Here is a 26,656-nt window from a genome sequence, read left to right as displayed (position 1 = left end):
TTTACGATAGTGTCAAACAAAGAGAAACCCAGTGTTGGAGTGAGCCTTCACCATGGTTAAAATTAAAAAGGGCAGGGGGAGGAGAATGGAAAGAGGTTTGGTGATATAATGGCTTCTTGCAAGTTGCTCTTCTTTTTGCTACAGGGTAGGCACACCATTTCAAAATCTATCTTTGTCCACAACTACTGTGCTGCCCAGCTGCATTCTTGCACACAAGCAGGGGATTTGCTGTCACAAGTCTTTTGTCCAATTATACTTCTTTAGCCTGGTTTTCTAATGAAATGAGGCTTGCAGAATAACATTCTTCTGTTCTTGTTTCTCTTTGTCTCTCTCGTATCATGCCTCCCTTGTAGCTTTTGACCCCATTGATCAGATCATTGGAATTGACAGAGGGGCCAAAGTTGAGGAGTTAATTAAATTCCTCTAGTTGTTGTGAGAAAGCTGGATTCTTTCTCTGCTCAGTTCCTGGAAGGAGGCTGTGGCCAGGCAGAGTTGGTTAATTGAGACATCTAAACTACATGTGTATAATAAAGCACGGTTCCTTTGGTAATGGTCTGAATTCAGGAAAATGTTTAAGCATGCGTATTTATTTTCATCTAGAGATGCTTTCTGAAACTGCTGATAATTGGAAAAACAGTTAATTTGTTACTTATCTTTCAAGATAATGGCACTGGGAAGGTGTGTGGGGAAAATATGAGTAAGGGCTAGAATCCATGGAGTGTCTTTCTCTTAGAGTCTGAATATAATCCATAAAGTAGGTTTTTACAGTGCAGCGATTACAGGCAACAGTCAGAATAATTTACTCCTTAGTCTGTGCATTGACTAGTTAGGAAGCTAAAAGGCAGCTTTTCTTGTCCTATATATTTGTCTGGCTACCACTGGCAACCTAATATGAAATTACAATGTGGAGCTACATTTCAGCTACACTGGGGATTAGATTAAAATGATTAGAAAGAATTCAGAAGTTGTTTAAATATTCATATTGACCCTAGTTTAGAAATGCAAGGCTACTATATTGTTCTTTCATTTCATAGTGATTCCTATCCAATTTTGTATTATGCTGTATTTCATGTGAGATTTATGTGAAGATGGGAAGTTTTTTATTTTCTAGTTCTGTTTTTTTTAAGTATTTTATTAGAGTGCATTACAGAGGTGACTATACATGGTTAAATGCTACCTGTTGATTAAAAGAAATACAGTTAAGCCAGGCTGGTATTCCTGTAGGTACTGGTGTGGCAAATAGAAGGCAACTTCAGGCTGAGAAGCTTTTGGATGCTGATGTAGGTTCTGGAGCCACAGCTTGAGGTGTTGCCCTGCTCAGGTAATGGGATCCAGCTCTACTGGACTGTGGAGGGCTGGGTCTCTTAGTACGTTAGTGCTCAGAGGGGAATTGCACCCAGCAGACCATGGCTTTCAAACACTGACAGGCACAGGTGTCAACCACCTCTGTAGGACGCTTGTTCCAGTGTCTGACCACACTCACCATACGTAAATGTTTCTGATTGACTGATCTCACCTTCTTCTGGTGCAGCTCTTTGCCATTCCCACCTTGTGAGGAGCAGAGCCTAGCAATTCCCTGTGCTTCCCCTCCTCAAGGAGCTGCAGAAAGCAGTGAGGTTACCTGTCAGCTTACTGACTGTCCTCAACATCTCCTCACAGGACAGGCCTCACAGACTTGCTACCAGCTTTGGAGCCTCCTCTGGATGCTTAACGTTCTTTTTATGTTGTTCAGCTCAGAACTGCAAACTGTGTTTCAGGTGGGGCTGCACCAATACTAGATACAGTGGGGAAAATCACCTCTTGGCTGCCTATTTCATTTGCCCCTTGGCTGTTGGGTCACACTGCTGGCTCCTGCTGAGCCGGCTGTCATGAGTATCCCCAGGTCCCTCTCTGCTGAGCAACTCTCCAGCCACTTATCTCCCATCTGTGCCTGTGTCTGGCATTGCTCTGTCCTGGGTGCAGGACCTAGCATTTTCCTTTGTTGTACTTTGTGCTGTTGCTGATCATCCAAATATTCCAATACACCCAGATCCTTCTGCAATGCCTCTTGGTCCCTCGAGGAGTAAGCATTACCTCCCAGTTTAGTGTCATCAGAAAATTTGCTGAGGATGCATTCTGATCCTGCATCCAGATAAAAATGTTGAATGGGACTGTCTCTAGAACTGAGCCCTGATGAACACCATTGGTGACCAGCTATAGGTGACCAGTTGCCAACCAGATGTTGTCCCATTCACTACCACTTTTCAAACTGCAGTCAAGACAGTTTGTCATCCAGCAGAGATAAGCCTGTTTATGTTACAGCTGGACAAGTTTTCCAGGAGGGTGCTGTGAGGTGTGGTACTAAAGGCTTTACTGAAATCTGGAAAGATTGCATCCACTGCCTCCCCATCATGTGGGTGATTTTAGAGGAGATCAGTTTGTTAGAACAGGATTTTCCCTTCATGAGCTCGTGTTGACTATGCCTGATAACAGATTTGTTCTTCAAGGGGCATTAAGTATCCCACAGGGTAATCTCCATAACTCTTTCAGGGACTGAGGTTAGACTAACAGGTCTGTAGTTTCCTGGCTCTTTTCTTCATGTCCTTTTTGTAGCTGGGTATAGTGTTGGCTAGTTTCCATTCATTAGGCAGGGACCTTCGCAGACTTCCACAACCTTTGATAAATTGTTGAGAGGCATCCAGCTGTAACACCCCTAATTTCTTCAGCATTCTGGGGTACATCCCAGCCAGTCTCATGAAGATGTTAAGCTGCAGGAGGAAAAGAACTGTCTTGCAGATTTTTGTTTTCTCTTAATGTCCCGAACTGCTGAGAAATTACCTCTTGGAAGTGATCCCAGTGGAAGTGATGTGGTGAAAACAGTTTAAACCATTAGATTCAATCGTCAAAGGTGTACATAGGCAGTTTATTACCTGCTTTTGCGTTTTACTTGATAACTATTCTTTTGAACAGTGACTAGAATTTGGGTTGTTTTTGGTTTTTTTTTTAGGAACTTTCTTTTCAAAATCTTAGTAGCTAATCCTTAAGTAGCCCTTATATTCTATATTCTTATATTCTTATATTGTATATTCTCATATAGGAGTGCTAACTGTATAAATAGCCTAGGCTGTGCTTTTTTTTTTTTTTTTTTTTTTCTTAAAAAGAAGTAACAGATGTGATAAACTACTAAATACCAGTACAAACACAGAAACTTGTCTGTAGCTAAGGTGCCGCCTTAAAGCACTCAGTCGATGTGGAAATTCATTCTTTGTTAATCCTTTTTTCTGATGGCTATAACTTTATCATGCCTAGACATCACAGGGAATTTGGTTCCCTTACCAATAGAACTTGTCTTTGATTCCTGCTCAGCTTTCAGCCTCCTTCCTGTGCTTATGACTTTCCAAATCCAATTAATGTTTCTTAAACTTGAATTGGATATGCAGTGGTGGTGAAGTCCATCCGTGCTTCTGAAGAGTTTCAGCTGACTTCCTGTCTGAAACAAGAGCAGGTTGTCTAGCTACCATCATCCTTATTTCAAAGTTTAGCTTTCTGACTTGCCTTACAGGCAATGAGTAGCAAGGCATGGTAAACTAGACTCACATCAGTGTTTATGTACGTTTATGACCAGGATAGAATTCCTGTGTGGTTTGCCAGTGTCATGCTTTCAGTATGTTTCCCCAGTACCTTTCTGTGAGTTGTGGTAATACCTTGCTTTCTTCTGCTTTGCCCCAGAGTGCTAAGGGTGCCGTTGTGGGTTCACTGTTGAAGAACTACCAACGTACCAATCTGAATGAAAGCTGTCAATCTGTTCCATGAATTGTAAAAATAAACCTGTTTCACTGAGCTTTCATATATCATGGGATTTACAAATGTAAAAATTCAATATGAAGAAGGGCTTTGAGTAATTCCTTAATCTGGTTTTCAGTGGGCAGGATGATCAGCTGTGTTTTTTGTCTTCTCCCTAAGTACTTTCATATTAAAGATTAATTGCGTATCATAGAGAATCCTTGATTAAACCAATGGAAAGTGAGTGCATAGATCTGTTCATCAGAAGCAGCATGGAGAATAATAATAAGCAACCTCACAGCTTGTCTATCTTACAATAGACACACAGAGCATGCATTTCTGCAGTGCTCCACTTAATGTTATAAAACAAAAAAGAAGAATCATAGAGTCATTTACTGCTTTACTGAAAAGCTTTCTTTATTATCGGAGCAGAAATGCTAAGCCACAGACTGGAGCAGGGACTGAGTACCTGGTGGGAAGGCAGGACTAACCCACGGGAGCTCAGCTGCATGCAGTGCATCTGAGTAACTGGAAGGGCTGGAGTCAGGATCCATCCCCTCCCAGGCCTCATTTAAGGGTTGGCAGTGAAGGCAAGGGTGTCTCTTACTGGAGATACCTGCCAACCTGAGGCCTTCTAAAGGTAAGCATCTCTTTTTCTGTTATGTCTGTGGCTGCTGTTCTTATCTGCTGTAGCAATAGACTCTGCCTTTCTGTTGTTATTTCCATCCCGTTACAGTGTTGCAATTATCAAAACAATAAATTATTCTACTGCACGCACCTTCTTTGGTGTAAGTAAAATGGATAAAGGAGTTAATATTTTACAAGCGTGTTTTGCTTCTGACTCCAGCAGAATTCAACAAGGTGATCTATGAAGGCATTTTTATTTTAGTTTTGTGCTTAGTTTTGGCTTTCTATTTTGTGGAATGCCTCTTTGCAATGTGTTTTTTTTCTTCCCTTTTGTGTTAATGCATGTGATGTATGCACTGCATCAATAAACCTGGGGAATTAATTTCCCATTTCACAAATGACATTGTGTTAAAAAAAAAAAAATAAATAAAAAAATTACCCCCAGACTATAGAATCATAGAAAAATAAATGATGGAGAAGACCTCAAGATCATCAAGTCCAATCATCAATCCATCACCACGATGCCCACAAAACAATATCTGTATGTGCCATGTCTACACAATTTTTGAATGCCTTAAGGGATGGTGACTTCACCACTTCCTTAGGCAGCCTCTTCTAATATTTGACCACACTTTCAGAGAAGAAATTTTTCCTACTATCCAACCAGAACTTCCTCTGACACAACTTAAAGCCATTACATCTCATCCTATTGCTTGTTACAGGGGAGAAGAGGCCAACACCCACCTCACCACAATCTCCTTTCAGGTAGTTGTAGAGAGCGATAAGGTCTCCCTGGAGCCACCTTTTCTCTGAACTAAACAATCCCAGTTCTCTCAGCTGCTCCTTAATAGAGCCCTTATTCTGAACCTTTCACCAGCTTTATTGCCTTCTCTGGTCATGCTCCAGGACCTCGTTGTCTTGTAGTGAGGGGTCCCAAACTTTACTCAGTTCTCTAGGTGTGGTCTCATCAGAGCTGAGTATAGGGGAATGATTATTTTCCTGTTTCTGATACAAACTCAAACTATTTTTGACCTGTCTAGAGAAGGAAAGTAAAAAGGATGGGATGTAGCAAGGGAAATGTTAGGAAACTTGTCAAAAGCACAGCCTTCATGTATGTATATGCCAAAATTAAATTAGAGACACTCTTAAATTGCCAAGTGAAGCAGCTGTGGAATGAAATTTCTTTGCAGAGTGGCTCGTTGCTGTCCCAGTGCTCACTTCCCAGTGCTTGCACCTTTCCAGCGCTGCTCTGAGACACTGTTATTTTACAGATGTTGTGGAGAGGGTGCCTACATGTATGGAAGAATACACAAAAATGTTCAGGTACCAGGGAAAACTTCCCAGATGTATGTCCTTGGAGCCTTGCTGGTAATTTGAGCAGTCATGAGGAACAGCTGCTTGGTGTGCTGTTGGAGTCCTTTACTTGACCTAATACTTAATAGGTGGGCAGCAGCGCTGGATTCTTGGCTGAGAAAATAGGTTATCCCCAGGGAGTAATTAGCATCTGACCAAGTGACAGTTTCCAGACCTCTTGAAACAGGAGGCTGTTTCATGACTAAGGGTAGAGGTTTGGATATTGGTTATAAGTTGATATAATGGTCTTTTTTTATGCCAGTCAAATTGCATTTAGGAGTAGCTGGTTATTAAGTAATCCAGTTTTACATTCTTTCTTTTCCTACTGTTGGACTTTATAAGTAACTTTTTAACACTTTTATTTTTCAGCTTCTCCTTCTTGCCTTTTTTGATCTAATGTGAATAGTACACCAGAGGGAATAGCTAACCTATTTATCTTGCATTTATCATGAAGTCTCTAGGCAGCACATTTTAATAGCCTTCATCTTCTAAAATGTCTGCACTACATTCAGAAAGATTACAGAATGGAAACCTAAACACAGATGTTGGCAATAATAAACCTTCCAATTTAATTTATCTCTACTGAAAAATGTAAACCAAGGTGAATCATATGGATGGTTAGTCAAGCTCTGTCTAGTTTATATTCCTTATAATTTGCTGAAGTGCGTGATTATTTATTTATTTATTTATTTATTTAATGCAAACTAAAGTGGCCCCACAGATTTTCAAGTTTACTTCTTTTGCAAATGGTGTTGGTTTCCAATACAGGTTGGATTTATTTATTTATTTATTTCTGGACACTTGCAGCCTGGAAGGCCAGCTATAACCTGGGCTGTATTAAAAAAGGGGTGGTCAGCAGGGAGATGGAGGTGATTGTCCCCCTTTACTCAGCTCTTGTGAGGCCCCATCTGGAGTGGAGAAGTATTGCAGAGGTCATTGGAGAAATGGTGTACACTCAGGCAATGTATTTGTTCCTAGCACAATCAATCCTAGCGAGTATGGGATTGGCAGCGTGAAATGCATGCTTCCATCTTGGGACTGGAGATGGTTATGTGTTTGTCCTACTGTGTATCTACTCTGTAGTAGGTTTCTGTTTTCTAGATTTTTTTTCCCACCAGTTTAATGAGAAAGATTAAAAAAGAAATTAGCTGTATCCCTGCAGTCAACTGCAAACACTAGTACATCAGTCTAAAAAGGTAATGCTGCAGGCAATACTCTTGTTTTTTTTCAGGGATTTGAAACCCACTTAAATCATTAAGAAAAGAATTGTATAGGTGTAACTGCTATTTGTATTTCATACTGTCTTTATCATATTCTTCAGATGAAGTTATCTTGTCACATTAGTTGTCTATTGTATCTGTTTTACTGTAGTGAAGAATCAGATGGTTATGGGTAGGGAGGCAAATCGGATGCTCATCTACTCTAGAAAACTTGTAATGCTTTCACAGTGTGTAACCACCAGAACACAGAGTCCCGTGACTGTTTTCTTGTTCAAGTCACTCTTCAAGTGAACTCTGGGCTCTTTTCCCCACGTTCTTCATGGAGAACATGTTTAAGATTAGACCCTAAATCTGGAATTATTGTTTATTTAGATCAGCCCCACATCTTGTCTCCTTGGACTTACTCTTGATACTCTGAGATGTACTTGTAACATTTGATTTGTTTTTGCCTTACACCTGCTCAGCTGAGCTACAGTCCCTTGGAGCAGCCCATAACCCATTTTGTTCAGGCCATCCGAAGTTTCCTGCAGAGCAGGAACAGGGAGGATAAATAGTTGTCATGGTTTAATAATTTTGTAATTTTGCTATCTGTATTCCACACCATAACATCATATAAAGCATGAATAATTTTACTGAATCTGCAACTTACAGAAGAAGCCTACATCTCCCAGAGAACATCACAGTCAGAGATGGGTCACGGGACCTGGACACTATATTATCTCTCTCGCAGGCTAGACTGACGTTTTTTTGAGTTCTGGCTTTCAGGGGAGTGTGTGGGAGCCTTCAGCCGTTTTGCCTAGAGTTTGCAGTAGGCCTCTCGGTTTTGGGACTCATTCTCTCTCCTATTTTGCTTGATTCATTAGCTTAATTTCAATTATATTGTATTATATTGTGTTATACTGTATTTCGATATAGTATTTAGTAAATAAGTGTGCCTCCTTAGATCATTGCCTCTGTTTTCTTTTCCTAATTAACTTTTCCTTTCGGCCTAGGGCCCCTGCAGGGCCCATGTCCCCCTGTCACGGATGCAGGTAGATTTTTGTTTAAACCGTGACAATGGTAAAATCAATATACAGTTTTTTGTATTTGACAGCAATTTTTATTTTTAGCCACAGGAAGACACAATGGGAACTCTTCTTAAACTAAGGCATCCTAAAGAATTTTCACTGGTACCTATTTGGAGGCGGCCAGAGCAATGTGATTCATAATCCTTTCTGGTGGGCACCAAACATTAATATGTTATGACAAATGAAAAAGGATGCTAAGGTCAGCCTAGGGAAGAGAAGATACCTGGAAAAAATATATTTGTAATGGTTAAAATGTGCCATGCAGATTCCTGTTCTAGGTGATCTCCAAATACACAAAATAACAGTTAAAGTTTTAATATAGGTGAGTTGTAAGAAAAGGTAGGAAGTTAAAGTAAGAGAAAGTAGGTTGCATAGGTTATGTACACTGAACTGTTATTTTAGGAATAGAGATAGTCTGGAATTCTTATTTGCAGGTGTTTTGTTTTTGTTTTTTTTTCCCCAATAGGAAAATTGATATCCACAGAAGATAACTATTCCTCAAGAATATTTTAGTGCTGGGGGATGGGAGGTGGAATATTCTGTGGTTTCTGACCTTCACAATTAAATCACAGTAGTTTCCTTTATCTAGATAGAAACATTTTGACCTCAGTGTTAAGTTGAAGCTGCTGTATTGTGTCTTTTAGGACTATTGCTTATATGTTACTGGATGGAAGAAGAAAAAATAGAAACTCTAAATTTAGAGTATTGAAAGTCAGCAGATTCAGAGATTTGCATTTGATAGTTCTGAAAGACCTTATTATCAAGGCATTCTATAGGCCAGTCATGTAAGTTTTTAGAATACACATTAGGACCCTGGGGAAGTAGAGAAAAGGACTGTTTTATAGGTATTTAGGAATGATGAGTGGTACAACCCATATAATTATTTGTCCATTACCTGTCCTCTGTGCCAAGAAAATTACGGAATGCCTGGGATGGGATTATTACAGGTGCAGTGTGGGGCAGCATAATGAGAGCAGGTGATATGGGTATTGACATGCGGAAAACAAATCCTATCAGACTAGCCTTTTTTGCTTCCCCCCCCCTCCATGGTTTCTTAAACCTGGTTAAGAAAAGTTACAGAACTGATGTAATATGCTACAGCTGTCATTTTCTTTGCTACCGTATTTTTGACTGAGGCAGTGAGTTGAGACTATAAATGTCACATACTAACTAGATAACAAAAACAGAACTGAGGTTTGCAGAAGTAATGGTAAGTAGGAAAAAAAACAACTGCTGACATACAGAGGTTTGCCAGTCCTCCCTGCATTGTGCCCTGTCCTCCTGCCTACAGTTCAGGCAAGATCTTGGAAGTGGAATTTGGAGAAGAGCCACAAAGAGGTACTGTGTTTCTTAAGTTCTCATATCAAGAGAGCAAAGCGTAATGGAAATTTGAAACCTAAAGCAAAAGTGTAGCACACTGAGGATTAAGATCATAAGAAGCATTCTTAATTTGTGGTATAATCAACAATTTAAATAATTCTCTTTGTATGGCTTTTACCACATCTGAAATCTTAATTCTTTCTCCATATTATTCTAAGACATCTACCCAGGGAGGCATACAGAGATTGATTTTATTTTTATTTTTTTTGCAGAAAACCTGTCACCCTTTTGGTGTGACAAGCCTCCCCTGTGTCCTGCAACTGAGCTGGCTGAGCTGCATCCCACAGGACTGCCCACTGTCCTTGCATGGTACAGCAGGTAATGTGGCAGGGAGCAGCAGACACTGTGGGATGAACAAGGCTAGAGGATGCACTGTGAGACTGTGGCATTGTACATGGTCTATTGGCCAATTTAGACCCAATTCAATTTCTCATCAGTTAAAATTACAACTTAACTATTTAGTCTAGGACACAATATTCAGGGGAGAAGTTTAATAACTGAATCTAATGCTTTCTAAATGCTCTATTCTGTGGAAGGCACTGTTACTTCGAGGTTTTACACTGATAAGAGATGAAAGCAAGTGGGATATTCCAAAGTCTGGTAGTTGTGTATTATTTCTTTCAGTTCTAAATAAAAGCTCACTGTAGCAGCTTAGAATCAACCCTCATCAAGTCAGCTGAACTTCTGCCTGTGATTAAGCACAAGGCTTGGGCTGGGCTGCTTAAAATGCAGCGTGTAGTTAGTTACAGCCCTGAACTGCACTTGATCTCACAGAATGAGGTGAGGTGTTGCTCTGTTTCTGTGCTGCATATAGGGTGCTGAGAGGCAGTTCCTCTTCATGTCCCAGGGTTGCTGCTAGGAGCTTGGCTGAAGCACTTATCTCTGCAGGCTGAGCCCCCTTTGGGGTTTGTCCTAAACCCATATCATGTCAGAGCTGAACACCAAGTGGGAGGTGTAATGCATAAGGATCAGCAGGTTAAAAAGGCACGGTTTAGTGCTGCTGAGTTGGCTATAGCTTATGTAATACTTCTGTATGGGCACTTTAATATTTAATGTTTGTTGTTATATAGATAGAACTTGCAGGCAGCTGTACATTAGCTGCATGAATTTTTAAGAAAAGGATTAAAAGAAGTTAGGGAGGTACAAACATCACAGCAGCTTTCTAATTGGCACATAACCCAGTAGAAACCATAACGTGAAAATTAAGTGACTGCCCTAATTATGGGAGGCTCCTAGGAATACATTGTGCTGGAAGATATTCCTTTTTCATTTCATGCACTACTTAGAAAATAAGCATTGTGCAGAGCATAACAAGGCTTTTAATTAAAAGGCAGTGCCCACACAGCGCAACTTATCACTTTGGTAGGAGCTGGTGAAGGGAGCCAGGAGGGTGAAAACACTGCTCTGTGCCCTCAAAGGATGGAGCTAATCTGCTGATAACCAGTGACTTTTCAGTGTTTGCTGCAGTGACATGAGACCTTATTCTGACTGATAGTGTGCCTGGTAGACTTCTTAAAAGGTTGAATACTCTTGAGCGGGTGCCTCTACCCTGCTGCTTCCCTGGGGTCATAGCACAGATGTGAATGTTCCTTGATCTTTGATGCCAGTCATTCCTGAACTCTGGTGATGCCATTCCCAGTCCACACCAAAAGTTTAAATTTGGAGTCGTTTAAAATAGCAAGATTTGTAATATATGGCAGGCCCTGATACATCAGGCTGTATGTTTATGTAGGGAACTTTTTTTAAGGTCTCTTAAACATCCTTGTCCATTTGTTTCCCAGAAATTGTTCTGATTAATACAGTATGATATTAATTTGCCAATGAATTATTTTCCTGTGGGCAGTGTTTTTATTAGGGCACAAATAGCTGATGAAGTATACAGAATAAATGCATACATGTGGACCTGTTTGAGAGGCAAAAGTAAATTTTTTTGCAGAGGTTTTGGAATCTATTCCTCCAGTTGACAAAAACCCCAAAACTTCAGGGACTCAGTTGCTTGCTTTCATGAGGGCAACTTACATTAGTCCAAGGTTTGAGCAATCAAAAGTCATTAGATATTTGTGTACATTTACTGATAGTTATAGTAGACAGCATTGTCCGTAATAATGAAGTTGCTCATGGAAATCTGAAAGCAGCTACAGTGGATGGAAGTGAAGGTCCTTCTTAAGTGGCTCCTGTCTCCCCTGAGCAAATATTATAGTAAATGGAAAATGGAAACATCACAGGCTTGTAGTCATTTCTTGACAGTATACTCTCTCTTGCAATGCATTGTGGATCATGAGCTTCAAATCTGTATCGCCTAGTAACTTCATTGACTTTTATATTTATTCAATCACAGTTGAATTTTTTCCCTCTATCCATTTTTCCCCTCTCCCCTTTTGCATTCCTCATTATGATTTTTCTCACCAAACTGAAGTTTCCATTCAGAGGTCTATCTCAGAGAAACTGCAGCTTGTGGCTGCCAGTGATAAACACAATGATGTAATATTACTATTGTGTGCTCTAATTCAAACAGCTGTGATGTGGCATTTTTGCAAAAATTGTTATTTTAGTTATTCTAGTATATTTCTGGACAAAAGGTCCATCATACAACTGTATGACAGAAATATCATGCAGTGGGTAAGCAAATGGCTGATGGCTTGGGCCCAGAGTGTTTTAGTAACTGGGGTTACATCAAGGCTGGATGTATGGGCAGCATAGTCTTAGCGGCTGGCAACTCTACACATGGCAGGGGGGTTGAAACTAGATATTCTTTGAGGTCCTATTCAACATGGTCCATTCTGTGATCTTACGATTCTTTGGTCAGGCTGGCAGCTGGTCATTAGAGGGGCTCTCCAGGGCCCCTGTCACGGAGTTCTCTCTAGAGCTCACTCCGGGACAGTGGGAACAAACCCGGGGAAGCAGGAACAACAGTTCCCCCCTTTTCTCTAGCGGCACTGTACGGCACGGCGCGGTGCGGCGCGGCCACGTGTGTTTCGGGAGAGGGGAAGGGAAGGGAGATTGCGATTGGGTCTAACAAAAAATGAAGGAGAAAAAAAGGTGATCTGAGAACGAACGGCAGTTTAATAACCTAATAACGCTAAACAACAACAAGAGAGTTTCAACAAAGAGAATACCAAGTCCCCAATCTCACCGATGGAGCGGGAAGCTCCGACCGCGTTGTCCCCTCGCAGGGAGCCGGGCCAGCAACCCCGTCCCCTTCCCCACGTCCCCTCCGGTGCCACTCCCCACATGCCCATTTAAGGCAGTCCACAGAAAAAAACTTGTCCCCTTTACTCCCATTATTAGGCATGGTGTTCTGATGTGGAATACCAACACCAACGAAATTGCAAAACCATAACAGCCCCATTTTAGGATCCATTCTTGTTAACGTTTTCATAAATAATGTGAATATAGGACTAGAAGTTATTTTTGAGCAGTTTTCCCAATGAAACTAATTTGGGTAAAGCTGTTGACACTGAGGCTGGAAAGGCTTTGCAGAGAGATCTGGACAAATTAGTGAGCTATAGGCAATCACCAACCTTGTGAAGTTGAACAAGAGCAAGTGCTGAGTTCTGCACCTGGGAACAGGTGACCTTGGCTATGCATACAGACTGAGACAGAAGTCACTGGATGTTTGCCCTGCTGAAATGAGGCAAGTTGAGTAAGATCAACAGTGTACCCAGGCAGCCAGGAAGGCTGACTGTCTTCTGGGGCACATCAAGCACGTTGTTACTAGGCAGTCAAGGAAAGTGATTGTCCTGCTCTACAATGTAATGTCTCACCTTGAGTACTGTGTGCAGTTTTGGGAACCACAGTACAAAAAGGACATAAAACTATTAGAGAGTGTCCAAAGGAGAGCTATGAAGATGCTGAAGGGTCTAGAGGGAACAATGTAGGAGGAGCAGCTCAAGTTCCATGGCTTATCTTAGAAAAGAGGAGACTAAAGGGAGACCTCATTGGCAGCCTACAACCTTCTCATGGGGAGTAGCGGAAGGGCAGGTGCTGATCTCCTCTCTTTGGTGACCCACAATAGAACCAGAGGAAACAGCATTGAGTTGAGACAGGAAAGGTTCAGGTTGGGTATCAACCTGGGTCTGGCACTGGAACAGGTTCCCCAGGGGAGTGGTCATGTAACTGAGCTTTAGGATGCATCTGGACAATGCTCTCAGTAATATGGTCTGTTTTTTGTTTTGTTTTTTTTTTTTTGGTACGGGGTTGGTGGTTCTCTTTGGAGCCAGGAGTTGAATCTGATAGGTCCTTTCCAACTCAGGATATTCTTTGATTTCTTTGGAAGATAGAAATCATTAACAGAAGATTTAATACATTCACTATATTTTACCAAATCTTAATAGGTGGTTGTCAGCAATTTTGTTAAATCTCATTACAGGACGCTCTAATTGACTTGTAATGAAACTGAAGCACCTTACCTTTAGTATCAGACCCAGACTCTTCTACATGCATGTATGTCACATAGAGTCTGGTCACTGATAACACTTGGGCAGTCAGTATCTCTATATAGATTGCTCTTTCAGTTTGGCAGTGATCTGCTGTGGACCTCTCTGCAGCCCCATTTATGCTCATGCCCTATCATTTTGGGTGCGATAACACACAGTATACCCAGACTAATTCTTTCTTCCTTGCCCTTAGAGAATCTATGAGCTGATCTGAAGGCAGGAAATATGCAGGTCAGGAAGAGTTTGGCAAAGATCCATGGAAGATGAGATAGCAGGCAGACATTTAAACAGCTATCTGCAAGAAAGAAATCAGCACTCAGCCTGTGAGGTGTAACAACTACAGCTGTTAAACACTCATATGCCTCTTGTGGTTATCAGTAAAAATGTATTTGAGTGTGTTGAATGAAATTTCTATTCCAGTGGCTTTTACCTTTAGGAAAGATTGTTCTGTCAGTGTTATTTTTTAAATTGTAATCTGCATGCTCAACAATTTTTTATGTTTTATTTTTTAAGAAAAGCACCTAGATAACTCTCATTCTCTAGAATAAAATGAAAATACTGTTTGTGATAGTGCCAAGATTAAGCTCCTGGTTTCTGTGCACCAGACATTAATATTTGTCTGTGCCACAAATTTATCCTTAATTTCTGTCCTTCTCCCTCCTTGCCTAATAAAAGGTAAGTTGGAGTTGCACACTACAGGATTCAACTCCTTATGGATATGGCTCTTAATGTGTTCAGTGGAACATTTGCAAATAAATGTACTAGTTGTGGTGAGATCCATGGTATTGGTATATTTTGGTATATGAGTTGTCAAGTGATAACAGTTAGAAAATGTGAACTGTCTTAACAAGTTGTGACCTAGAATATGTCCTCTCAATGAGCTGAAGGGGTTGGAGATATAATTGGTTATGAGTTTACATAGCAGACTTACCCCATCATCTTTATAGAATCATAGAATGGCCTGGGTTGAAAAGGGCCATAATGGTCATCTAGTTTCAGTCCTGTTATGTGCAGGGTCGCCAGCCACCAGACCAGGCTGCCCAGGGCCACATCTAGCCTGGTCTTGAATGCCTCCAGGGATGGAGCATCTGCAACCTCCTTGGGCAACCAGTTCCAGTGTGTCACCACCCTCTGTGTGGAAAACTTCTTCCTAATATCTAACCTAGGCCTCCCCTATCTCAGTTTAAAACAATTCCCCCTTGTCATGTCACTACCCACACTTGTAAACAGCCATTCCACTTTCTGTTTATGTTCCCTTCAAGTACTGGAAGGCCGCCTTGAGGTCTCCCCAGAGCCTTCTCTTCTCCAAGCTAAACAAGCCCAGCTCCCTCTACCTTTTTTTGTAAGAGAGATGCTCCAGCCTGCTGGTCATCTTAGTGGCCCTCCTCTGGACCTGCTCTAAGAGCTCCACATCCTTTCTGTAACTGGGGGCCCCAGGCCTGGGTGCCAGATGGGGCCTCACAAGAGCTGAGCAGAAGGGGACAATCACATCCTTCTCCCTGCTGGCCACCCCTTTCTTAATGCAGCACAGAACACAGTTGGCCTTCCACGCCGCAAGCACAGACTGCTGGCTCATGTCCAGCTTCTTATCCACCAGGACCCCCAACTCCTTTTCTGCAGGGCTGTTCTCAAGGAGATATTTCCCCAGTTTGAATAACTTCCTGGGATTGTCTCGACCAATGTGCAGAGCCCTGCATGTTGCTTTGTTGAACCTCATTAGGTTTTCATGGGCCCACTTCTCCAGCCTGTCCAGGTCCATCTGGATGGCCTCCCTTCCTTCCAGTGTATTGACTGCACTACTCAGCTTGGTGTCATCTGCAGACTTGCTGAGGGTGACCTCAATGCCGTTGTCCATGTCATTGATGAAGATATTGAAGAGCACTGGTCCCAAGGCCAATACTGCTTGTGACTGGCCTCCACCCTGATGCGGAGCCATCCTGACTGATTTATCTGACTTTTCAGACATATTTAAAAGAACAGAGTGAAGCTTTCTTTCTCTTTTAGAAAAATAACTGTTCTCCATACAGTGGGGAGAGCAGAGGATTTCAGATGCTGCTAGTCAGGAGGACATTTCGAATTACTGCACTGTAGTTTTAATATGGAGGTTGTAAATCACTGTGGGACACCACAAAGCTTTTTTTATGATTAAGGGACTCCACCTAAAGTCCTTTCTTCACGTAGATCTATGTTATTTGTACAGTATCATAACTGAGTTAGTCCACTGCAATGAGATGAGCAGACTGTTATGTAAGACTGTAATATAAGGACTTCATTCCTTTATAAGCTCTACAAATAACACTGGCAGTGATAACAGAGACTGCCAATGTTTAAAAGTACTGTGTTCATCATGTTTTCCAGGCTTATAGTTTTCCTGTCATTATTACCACATAACATTTGGCAAATGAATTGCTCATTTAAATGCTTATTCTGGATGTTGTAGAGGTTCCTTTTTCTTTTTAACATATATTTTCTTTTTAAATTCCAAATAAAAACAACCACTGATGCTTTTAAAATAGATTTAAAGGAAGGTGTTCTGTTCTGGAGGTGCTTCAAAATACAGATAGGAGACCTTTTATTCTTTTCTCTGAACTGGAAGAAGGAAAGTTAGTTTGCAGTTATTGTCTTGCCTGACCTAGCTGCCATTTTTCTCCTAACATGGAAATCAGTTACCCTGAAATAAGTATTTACACAAGGATTAAAGGAAATGAAAGAAAAACTCAATAAAGATGAAAATTTCACTGTGAAGTTGAGAGTGACCTAGTGATTGCAGTGTTACTGAATTCCTTAGGAGATCTGAGTCAGTACTACAAGACAAATGGCAGATTCACTTACCTAAGAATCAGGTATTCCTTATCAAGTTTATTTAAGGTGGTGCAATCTTATACTTGTTTTCCTGACTACTCACATGTGTATGTCATGTGACAAAACCCCCCACTATATTCAGATTCTGTTATTTAGAATGTCATTCATTACTGAGACAATTACAATAACAAATTATGTAATAGATGTGTATACATTAGCATGATTCAGTTATTCTGTAAATGTTTGTGAGAAATAGTGTTTGTACTCCCAAGTGAGAAAAAACAACAGTTACTTGAATCTAAAACTCAGGTTCATAAATGTGCTCAGTGCATAAAATTTTAATGTTGAAACTTGGATGGTTACCTCATCTATCCACTGTATATTATTCATTGCCAATTTGGCTGTACTGAGGTGTGCATGAAATTTTGCAAAACTCTTCAGAATTGGAACTGCGACCTCAGATTTACTAAGTCCACTTGAGCAGGTGGCCAACACAAACACTTATCTGAACATGAACAGACTTTTCCTGTTATGCTTGTATTTTACACGTTGAATTCTCTTCTGGGTGAAAAACAAGGCAGTATATTTTTGTTACTTGAAACAGGCATAATTCCTTGTATGAATCTATCAAAGTATTTTTAACACAAGCTATTCTTCATGTGCAGTATTCCCCCAAGTAAGGAGCAACTCTTTCTCTGTTACCTGTAAGTATTGTTTCATGTGTGTTTTCAGTTTTGTCATACATATTTATGGCAGATTTGAGGTGTTCTAGTGAAAGATGGATATTTACTTTGCTGTTAAGACAAATGGCTACAAATGAGATTAGTTGCCTCTGATCAGTGTGCATGACATCTGCTAACATTTGTACATGTCAGATACAGGGACTAGAGGTAAATGTATCAAAAAGCCAAATGTTCTGATAGGCTTATGCAGACAGTTTATTTTTTAATGTGGCAAGTGAACTGAATAATGAAATAATAATAAACAAAAAAGCAAAAAAAATTAGTTCATGTTATGTTGAATATAACATTTTACCCTCCTTTTTTCAAGTAAATTTTCACTCAACCTAAAATAAAACATATTGCACCATTTTCAGCAGCTGATTAGAAAACAAAGGAAGGACATCACTGTTTTCACAAAATCACAAGTGGTCATTCCTGCTTTTTTTTCTTGGCATTTGTTGCTTTGCGTTCTCACCTAGGATGTGCAAAACCTGTGTTCACTCTCTCTATTCTTTGAGGGTTTATTTAAATATATTTAACACAGTTGACTTAAACCACAAAGCTGAAAGCTAGTATGAAGTTGGGGAACCATCACAATCACCTCTGTTTCAGTTATGTAAAGAAACTCATTAGAGCAGAAAGCAAGGCTGAAGCACCTTGCTTGACAAGCATGCACCCTTTAAGGTGGTATTAAGAGTCTGTTTGAGTCTCTAGTATTTCCTTTCTGTTGACGTTTAGGTATTTCATCACTAGTGAAACAGCTTCATCTGCAGTGGCTGAGAAGGAACTTGATGTTAACTGTACTACAGTATGAAGTTAGATGTTGATGTCTGCAAATACAGAAGAGATTAAGAGCTGTGGAGGGAACTGGGCTGAAGCCCGGTAACCAAATGCCCAAGCTGGAGACCTGTTGAGCATACAGTCAGAAGTTCTGCAAGCCAGTGTTCCCTTTTCTATTCCAGTATAGTGCTTCCGAAATGACATGGCTCACATTCATGTAGTGCAGGCAGATGTAATTTACAGAGAAGTTACTGTCTGATTTGGTGCAGATCATACCAGGTTCCTTGCTCTTCTAAGCAAACCTATTTGTTACTGTAGTAAAGTCGGTGTTATTTTGCAACAAAAACAATGTTAATCACTATTAAGATCTCCTACAGTGATGGTTTTTAATAACAAACTGAGCTAGCAGGCAAGAGCATTTTAGAGGTCATATGAAATACACTAAAACTGTCTGGTATTTGTAAAGGCATTAATGTAGAGGTCTTCCTTAAAATGCAGTGTGTGAATTTTTAAGATAGGTGCTGTCTAATCACAGTTTGACTTCCTGTGCAGGTCAGATATGAACCCTGCAAGGCTTGCTCTAGTTCTCTGTAAGGCTGAGTTATATGTTGTGAGTGAAGTTGGCTCATTTTGTGAATGTTGATGTTACTGTCATAATTGCGCAACTTAAAAGTTGTAGTGTTTAGGAGGCTAAGGGAAAAATTTCATGGTAAGAAGGAAAACAAGTAATTCCTTCTAATTTAGCTAGTGTGCTCCATCTAAAGCCTTATTTTGCTGGTGGAGTTGTCTTAAGTAGATGTAGAATGGCCTGGGTTGAAAAGGACCACAATGATCATCTGGTTTCAGTCCCCCTACTATTTGCAGGGTTGCCAGCCACCAGACCAGGCTGCCCAGGGCCACATCCAGCCTGGCCTTGAATGCCTCCAGGGATGGAGCGTCTACAACCTCTTTGGGCAACCTGTTCCAGTGTGTCACCACTGAAAAGCTCCCTCCTACAATCTAACCTAGATCCCCCCTGTCTTAGTTTAAAACCATCCCTCCCTGTCCTGTCACCATCAACCCATGTAAACAGTCATTCCCCCTCCTGTTTTATGCTCCCTTCAAGTACTGGAAGGCCGCATTGAGGTCTCCCCAGAGCCTTCGCTTCTCTAAGCTAAACAAGCCCAGTTCCCTCAACCTTTCATCATAGGAGAGATGATCCAGCCCTCTGGTCATCTTAGTGGCCCTCCTCTGGACCTGCTGTAAGAGTTCCATGTCCTTCCTCTACTGGGGGCCCCAGGCCTGGATCTCTTAAGAGATCCTATTCAAATGCAGTTTTTCAGCTGTGCAGAGCACCCACTTTTTTTTTTTTTTTTTTTTTTTTTTTTAAACACCAGGTTTGGAGCATGATTTAGCTGAAGCAGAGCAGGTCTGCACACTTCCATCCTTTCTATTTCGGTCAGCAGTTGGTCTGCTGAATGTAGTAGTCTGAGGCCATAGTCCATAATTTGTCAAGGGGTGGACTTGAGACACAACAAAGACTTAATGACCTCTTATTAGGAGAAAGATGAACTGAGTCAGACTGTTGCATGCAATCTCAGTGACGAAGTTACACAAAGTCTCACTGACACCAAAGGGTCATTGCTGGCTGGCTATTCTTTTTGTTTCATTTTGTTTTGTTTTTTAATATATGTTTTTGAAATCTCAATGTGGATTTCCCTCTCTAAAGCACAAGTATTCTTGCAGGCAGAGCTTTAGGAATCCAAGGGATTCATCTGATCACTTACTTGAAAACTGAAGTCTGTATATTACACAAACAGTGTGGCTGTTTGACATGGTCATGCCAATACAAATTCAAATACTAGGCAAGACCTAGTGCTGTCCAAGATGCCTTTAGAGAGAAGCAAAGGTACAGTGCAGTAGACACTGCAGTATCCTTGTGCTGTAGTGGAAAGAAAAACAATGTATCTCTTGCTTCAGAAAGAGACCAGGCAGACAGATGTTTTTGAGTAGAAACTAAGGGAAGGTTTCTAACTTGATTCTGATGCATTGTATGTTTGGTCCTGTCAGTTAGTGGTTCTTAGCAAGTGGGAGGTTTTGTAGTACTAACAGCTGTTTCCATGCAGAAGGCTGTCTTTCGGTTTCTTTTTAAAACAAGCTGCTCCATGCCCTGCCAGCAGACAATGAGGCATTTAGGCAAATCAGTCCTGCGTGAAACATGACAAAGCAGCTAAGGATGGACTAATATACTGCTACAAAAACACTGCAGTTCTTCATTATGTCATTGCTCTGCTTCTGTTATCAATTTTTTTGAAAAAAATCTCTTTCCCATAGTTTTGTGTCCATTCTGGCATGCTACCCATGTGGTAAGCCTAGATAGTTAGGAGAAAATCTGTCTGGTGGCTGAATGTGTTGTTTGAGTTTTCTACTTAGCAATTCAGGCTCAGTTAAATATCTCCTTTTTCTTGGGCTTCTAGCATTTGTGATTGTGGTTTTGCTACATACCTTTTGTTACTGATATGGGGCAATATGAAAATGTCAGTTCTTAAAGGCAGATGATGTAAGATGTCTATTCTTAGATGTCATTTAGCATCAACTTTTCTCCTGCAGGCAGTCTTTGTCAAGACTGAAGAAGCTGAAGTGCTGGCTCTTCTGCTGAGTGGTTTATTTTCCATCTGAAGGATTAACTTTCCATGTGAATTTTATTGGAGGCTTGTCCAAAGACCACGGATCAAGTCTTTATTCTTTCAAGGGATTTAAGATCCAGCTCTTGCTAAGATTCTTTAGTTGAACTTGTTAAATGTGAGTAAACCCTTACTGCCTGAGTAAATCCACTGGTAGAAAGCTCTGATCTTCACAAGGAATTGGGCTTTAGGACTTTCAGAATCTTAACATTGAAATGAGTGTGTCTACCCTCAAATTTAGGTGTGTCTGGAGTTTTCATTCCTACAAGTTTCTGGAAGAAGAAACAATCCACAAAGAATGACCTGTAAGTGCTAGTGATCTAGACCTCAAACTTGCTTGTTGCTCTTAAAAAAAAAAGGATCTAGTTAAAACCATTTGCACCAATTTAGTGTTACAAAATGCTTGTGATGTCTTCACTCTTTAACTTATTAACCGACTACCTTTCATCCTTCAGTGCTGATTGTTGTGCTTGATGATGGTCTTTGTAGTTTTACCAGACTACCTAAAATGGCTATATGCAGGATCTTGTTTTTTGCAGAAATTCTTGCACGGACTTACTCACTGTTCTGAAAATACACAACTGTGTGAAAGGTAGCCAGTACTTCTCAAGACTCCAGCAGAGATCAGATTCACCCTGCATTTCATGAACTTTGCAGTCATGAAATAAAGCATAACCCTTAGTGAATGTGTGAGATGCCAGACACGTTGTAATGTTATCCTGTAAAGAAAACAAAGGTGATGACAGAGCCCTTATTTGAGATACAGGTGCTATAGAACAAGATATCAAAGAAAGAGGAATTAACTCACCCCTCCCAGCAACAGTTTGGAAAAAAAGGTGAGCTGAGGAATGCAGCCTTCTCCAGTTTGAACTCTGGCATGCTGGAAAAGTAGAGAAGCAGGGGGGCAAACAGCACAGGATCTGAGTACCTGTGCACTCCTGGAAGCAACAGCTTGAAGCATCACCAAGGGTGGATCTAGGCTCCCCCACTCCGGGTACTCAGTGCTCATGTGCTGTTACATGACAATTTCACTGCACATGGAAGCACTGTGATTATGCTGATTTCACAGCACAGACATTAAGCTGACTGTATAGAAAGTCCTCTGTCAGAGATCATGACTGGCCTAGTCATTTCTTAGTCCATGTCTGTGCTGTAGTCTTTATTACATCGTTCTTCCTCTCTTTATCATAAAAACAAAGTAGTTAGACCAAAAGTCAGCAAGTTCTCTGGGAGTTGTAGGCAGTTTGAAGCCATGAAAAGTTGGGAGTCATCTAGTCAAGTCTCTTGGTGAATTGCAAAATCCATGGGATGTCAGAAAAAGCTCCAGATGTCCACATCCAGACAGATGCTTTTCTGCTGTAACATGTGGTCAGGTACTCTAGAGACTTATGAAATCAAAAGGGCGTAGCTGTATGCAAATGTAAAGCAGCATGTAAAGTTATCCTAGTCTATTCTGCTACTGGCTGAAAGTTCGGTCTCCTTCAGGAAGAAATTAAGCTTTAATAAATTCTGAGAAATAACTAGATATGATGTATCATGCAAGCTACTGTGCTGCTGCCTTGCATAAATTTGAGGATTAAAGAATGCTATGGAGGTGATGATTGTAAATTTTATGGAAAAGATAACCAGTGAAATGACCTAAAGGGGAATGGAAGTAAGGTGTGCTTTCATAACAGAGGCACTGCACAGTTGGGATAATGTCTGCTTCTCTCTCTATCTTGATGCTGAGGAAAGGCATTTTTTTGTGATTCTTAGAGCAGTCTCTAAAATAACGGTCTCTAAGTGTAAGAGTAACTGTTTTCTTTAGATTGTTATTCCACTGTGTCACATTGCAAATGGTACTTTGTCCCTTCCATTTAAAATGTAATTTAGGGTTAGTGATGTTTGTGGCTGTGTTGTGTTACAGGGGATTCCTCTGCTGTAACTTTTGATCCTGTAGTGGGTCTGTCTTTTGGGCTCACTTTAGACTTCTCATTTTTTTGAACTTCAGAAGTTACAGAATTCCCACCAAAGAAAGGCTCAAACATCTCAAGTCATGTAACAGTACTCAAAGGAGGCTAAGTGATGGTACTGGTTGTAGCAGTGGCAGAGATGGTGGAAACTTCCAACTCTATACTTCTGCAACCTCTGAGTTAAGAGGAATTGGTGGGCAGCATCTTTAGAAATATAGCCATTGACAAATAAAAGGTCATCACAGTCCAAGTAGCTAGCAATTGCTGCTTCTCCTTAAAGGATCTTAACCAGTGCTCTATCAGTGTTGGGTTGGAGATTAGAGTCTTGGTGTAGACATAACTGCTTGTTCTCAAGGTTCAGCTGAAGATGTGAATTTTAGAGAGTAGAAAAGGGCAGAGCTGATGATCTTTACCTTTCCATTCTAACAGGCTTTATATAGCTAATGAAAATTCACGCTTCAGTCATTTTAAGACCAGACTGTACTTTCTGACTGGAAGTCCAAAAGGATATAGTCTGAGTTTGTGAAGGGATAGCAAAAGGGAGCCATGGTTTCTTATAGTTTCTGTTTCACAGATCCTTTAAAATTGCTTTGAACTAATACTTTTTGGTTGAAGAAAGCAAGAAGGTTATAAGTAAGGACAGAGGATACTTTGTCTCCTGTTTTGAAGGCTCTTCAGGGCCAAGATTAGGTTTGCATAAGTGATGGTACAGTGTGCAGTCTGTACTCTGTTCATCTTTTCTCACCAGCCTAGTGAACTGGCTGAGCATGGAGCTGAGTCCATGATCTTCTTTGGGATCCTGCTCCATGTCAGGACCAGGAGATACTGTGTGTAAGCATTTTCTCAACGATCATGCTGGAATTAGAGTTCCCAGAGCACAGGCACTACTTAGATTGTTGACAAACTGTGTGCCTGCGGGGGAAGACAGACAACAAGGATGGTTACTGGAAAAGGAAAAAGCTTTATTCTTCCATATTACTTTTGAAATAATTGCCTGATCTCAATACAATTTTCTTTCAAATCTGAACTTAAAATAAAACCTGGGCTTTTCTTCTTCTGTTGTTATTTCTGTCACCTCCACGATTTGTGAGAGGCACTTAAAAAAAGGCTCATTTTAGCATTCATGTATTACTTTTTTTGCCCCCTGTTGTGACAATTTCACAAAATAGTAACTTGTCTGCAATGTTCAGAGTGACTTTGCGTAGGTTTGCACAAAGAATGCATTACTGTTGTGGAAGGTGAGTTCTGTGTCTAGAATTATACATTCAGGGAAGTTCTTTCTAGTTCAGGGACTGAATTAAATCTTAGCAAGTTTTAGGCTGTTTTCTTTCACATCCACCCTTTAAGGATCAATTGCCAGTTAAAAAATTCCCATACTCCCAATATCTGGACCAGGAGAGCAATCTGTGCCAGATACTGACATATAATCTGTACAAAAATTAGTGTGGATGAAATCACTGGTTAGATTGACAGGTGCTGAGAGGAAGAAAAAAAAAAATGCAAAACCAAAAATATCTAAACCCCAGCTTCTATGTTACCTTTGCTGTGATGCACAGCTGAAACTGGGCAGTGTCTCTGGGCACAGTCTCTCCAGACCCTGACTTGTTTGCTTGTTTTATTCTTGAGGATTTGAAATGAGCCCTGAAGAAATGTAGCCTCTCACCTTTGGATAACCCATCAAGCTTAATTTTGGCACTGTGCCAGGAGCTAGAGAAAAGCTGAAAGTGCCTGATGATGCATGCTGAAACTCCAGGCTTCAGTGGTTCTGCAAGGATGTCAAATAAGTAATTTTATTGAGAATGGTCTCTTAATCGGCATTTAAAGACTGAGATACTGAAGGCTACTACTTGAGTAGTTTATTGGGCTCTTTGTTTTACCCAGCCTTCATTGCTGGGTTAGTCAGATTACAAATTGTCCCATTTATGTCATTTTCCCATGCCACTGTGGTTGCCCTAAGTATGAGAGTGTAACAAAAGTGAGCCAGAATATTTGATCACTTCCAGTTATTGATATCTTTCTGACTTGAAGTTCCTATTGCTTGCTTTGGAGTTGCTTCCCAGAACTTTGAAAAAGTTTTGTAATATCATTAGCTTTTATTTTCTCTTTGAGTAAACTCCTTTTCATGGAGGTATACAAATCCTCCTTTAAAAAAAAAAAACAAAACACAATGTAATGATAATACAGAAGCTAATCTAAGTGTATTATGTATGTGAGAAAGTACTTTTATGGCGTATGCAAGTTGTAATTTTAAGTAAAAGGAATGCTCTGTGTTTGTAATCATTGACGTTTAAATAAATGTTGGGCTAATTTTTGTAATCAGCATTAGACATATGGTGAACTTGGGCTAAATTCATTTCTATAACTTTAACAACCTCTGAGTAGTTACCAGGAGACAGCCTAACTCACTTCTTTGTGACGATCACATCTTAATTTTCATCAGCTAGTTCTTTCAGGACCCTGTGATGAATGTTGTCCAGCCTCAGGGTGTTGCACACATTCAGTCTCTTGAAGTGGTTTTAGATTTGCTTCACTCTTCAGGTGGGAGGGATATTGCTCTTCACACTCCCTTCTAGAGTCTCAGAGACAAGAGAAGCCTGACTGCCAGTGAAGTACCTCAGCTTTCTTCATGTATGTTGAAGCCATTTCTCCCTTCTCCTTTATTCAAGCAGGTACACACTCCTTTGCCTGTCTCTTCTGACCAATGTACTTACAGAATACTTTTTTTCACATCCCTTCCCATGTTCAGTTTCATCTGAACCAATGTAATATTAACCATTCATACCTAGGCTGTAGTAACTTGGAGTGTTGGCCAAGGGGCATGACACAAAGTATGTCTTTTAAGATATTGTCTAACATCAAGAATACATTTGAGTATATGTAAACATTTATTCATTTATTCTTTCATTTATTAAAAAACTATTTTCCTAACGCCAGCCAGCCATTTGATTGGTGTGATTGGTATCAAGGAGCTTGAAGGTGACTTTCCAAGGGGAGCCTGTTATTGACTTAAAAGATTTCATCATGAGAAAATTAGGAGATTTCCTTAGCTGGAGTCTGCCAGTAGTAAGTAGTTTTTCAGAGTAGCTTAATTACAACTACAATGAATTACAGTTAAAATGTAAGGAAGGATCTGTCATAGCTTGAAAATGTTAGCAGGGTTTGAAAATAGAGCTGATTCTCAGGGGTGATGTTGGGAGTTAGAATCCACTCTGCTGGCACAGTGAAAGCACATGATGCTGAGATGAGAAGTGATAAGTGCACGATAAGTGCATAATTAAACACATACATCAAAGGTGAAGACTATTAAGTGATCAAAAGAGATGTTGAACTAAGTCTAGGAAAACAGAGCTGTTCTTCACTATCTACTTCTAGCGCTTATGAGTAAATGACCTTTTCAAAAGAAGACACGTAAGTGTCTTGAAAATACTTTGTGGTTTTGGTGGTTACAAATATAAAAATATTTAAAGGATAAAAAGCATTTCCATGACGTGCATAACCAAATAATATTTTTCTGAGGGGAAACATTGTTGGGGTTGTTTGGTTTTTGCTGTTGGGTTGTTTTGGTTTTTTGGTTTTTTTTTTTGGTCATTCTTTCATTGCGGTTATTGTTTGAATATATGCTGCTTCCTGACAAGGTTTCTGCTACTATCTTCTGAGGTCAGAGCTCTCCTAATTCAGAGTGTAGAAATATTTTAGAAGATACTGAGGACAATCTTAGAACAAAAGCAGTGGATTGGTGATTAAATGACAAGAGCAGAATATAAAATCAGCATGGTGTGCAAATGGATGCTATGTTCAGTTCACCGTAGGTGAAGTAAGGATAATAATTCGTATTTCCCTTTTCTGTCTTTTTCAGTTAAGCATTTCTGAGCAGTTGTTTTCTGTGTGTTTT

At 40.3% G+C, this 26,656-nt stretch overlaps 1 protein-coding gene across 15 annotated transcripts in view; it reads left to right on the top strand.

Annotated features, from left to right (window-relative positions):
• HECW1 (HECT, C2 and WW domain containing E3 ubiquitin protein ligase 1) overlaps nt 1–26,656 on the top strand; it is a 203,647-nt gene that overhangs the window by 19,222 nt on the left and 157,769 nt on the right. For 2 of the 15 annotated variants that reach the window (XM_032442998.1, XM_032442996.1), the window contains exon 2: nt 9,622–9,727. The exons of the other annotated variants lie outside the window; for them this stretch is intronic. In XM_032442998.1, the coding sequence (XP_032298889.1) occupies nt 9,716–9,727 (12 nt within the window). In that variant the 5' untranslated portion in view covers nt 9,622–9,715. The remainder of the gene's footprint in view (nt 1–9,621; nt 9,728–26,656) is intronic. 15 annotated transcript variants of the gene reach the window in all.

This window comes from Coturnix japonica, chromosome 2 (genome assembly GCF_001577835.2).
Source record: "Coturnix japonica isolate 7356 chromosome 2, Coturnix japonica 2.1, whole genome shotgun sequence".
Lineage (NCBI taxonomy): Eukaryota > Metazoa > Chordata > Aves > Galliformes > Phasianidae > Coturnix > Coturnix japonica.
This window is presented reverse-complemented; position numbering and strand designations above follow the sequence as displayed.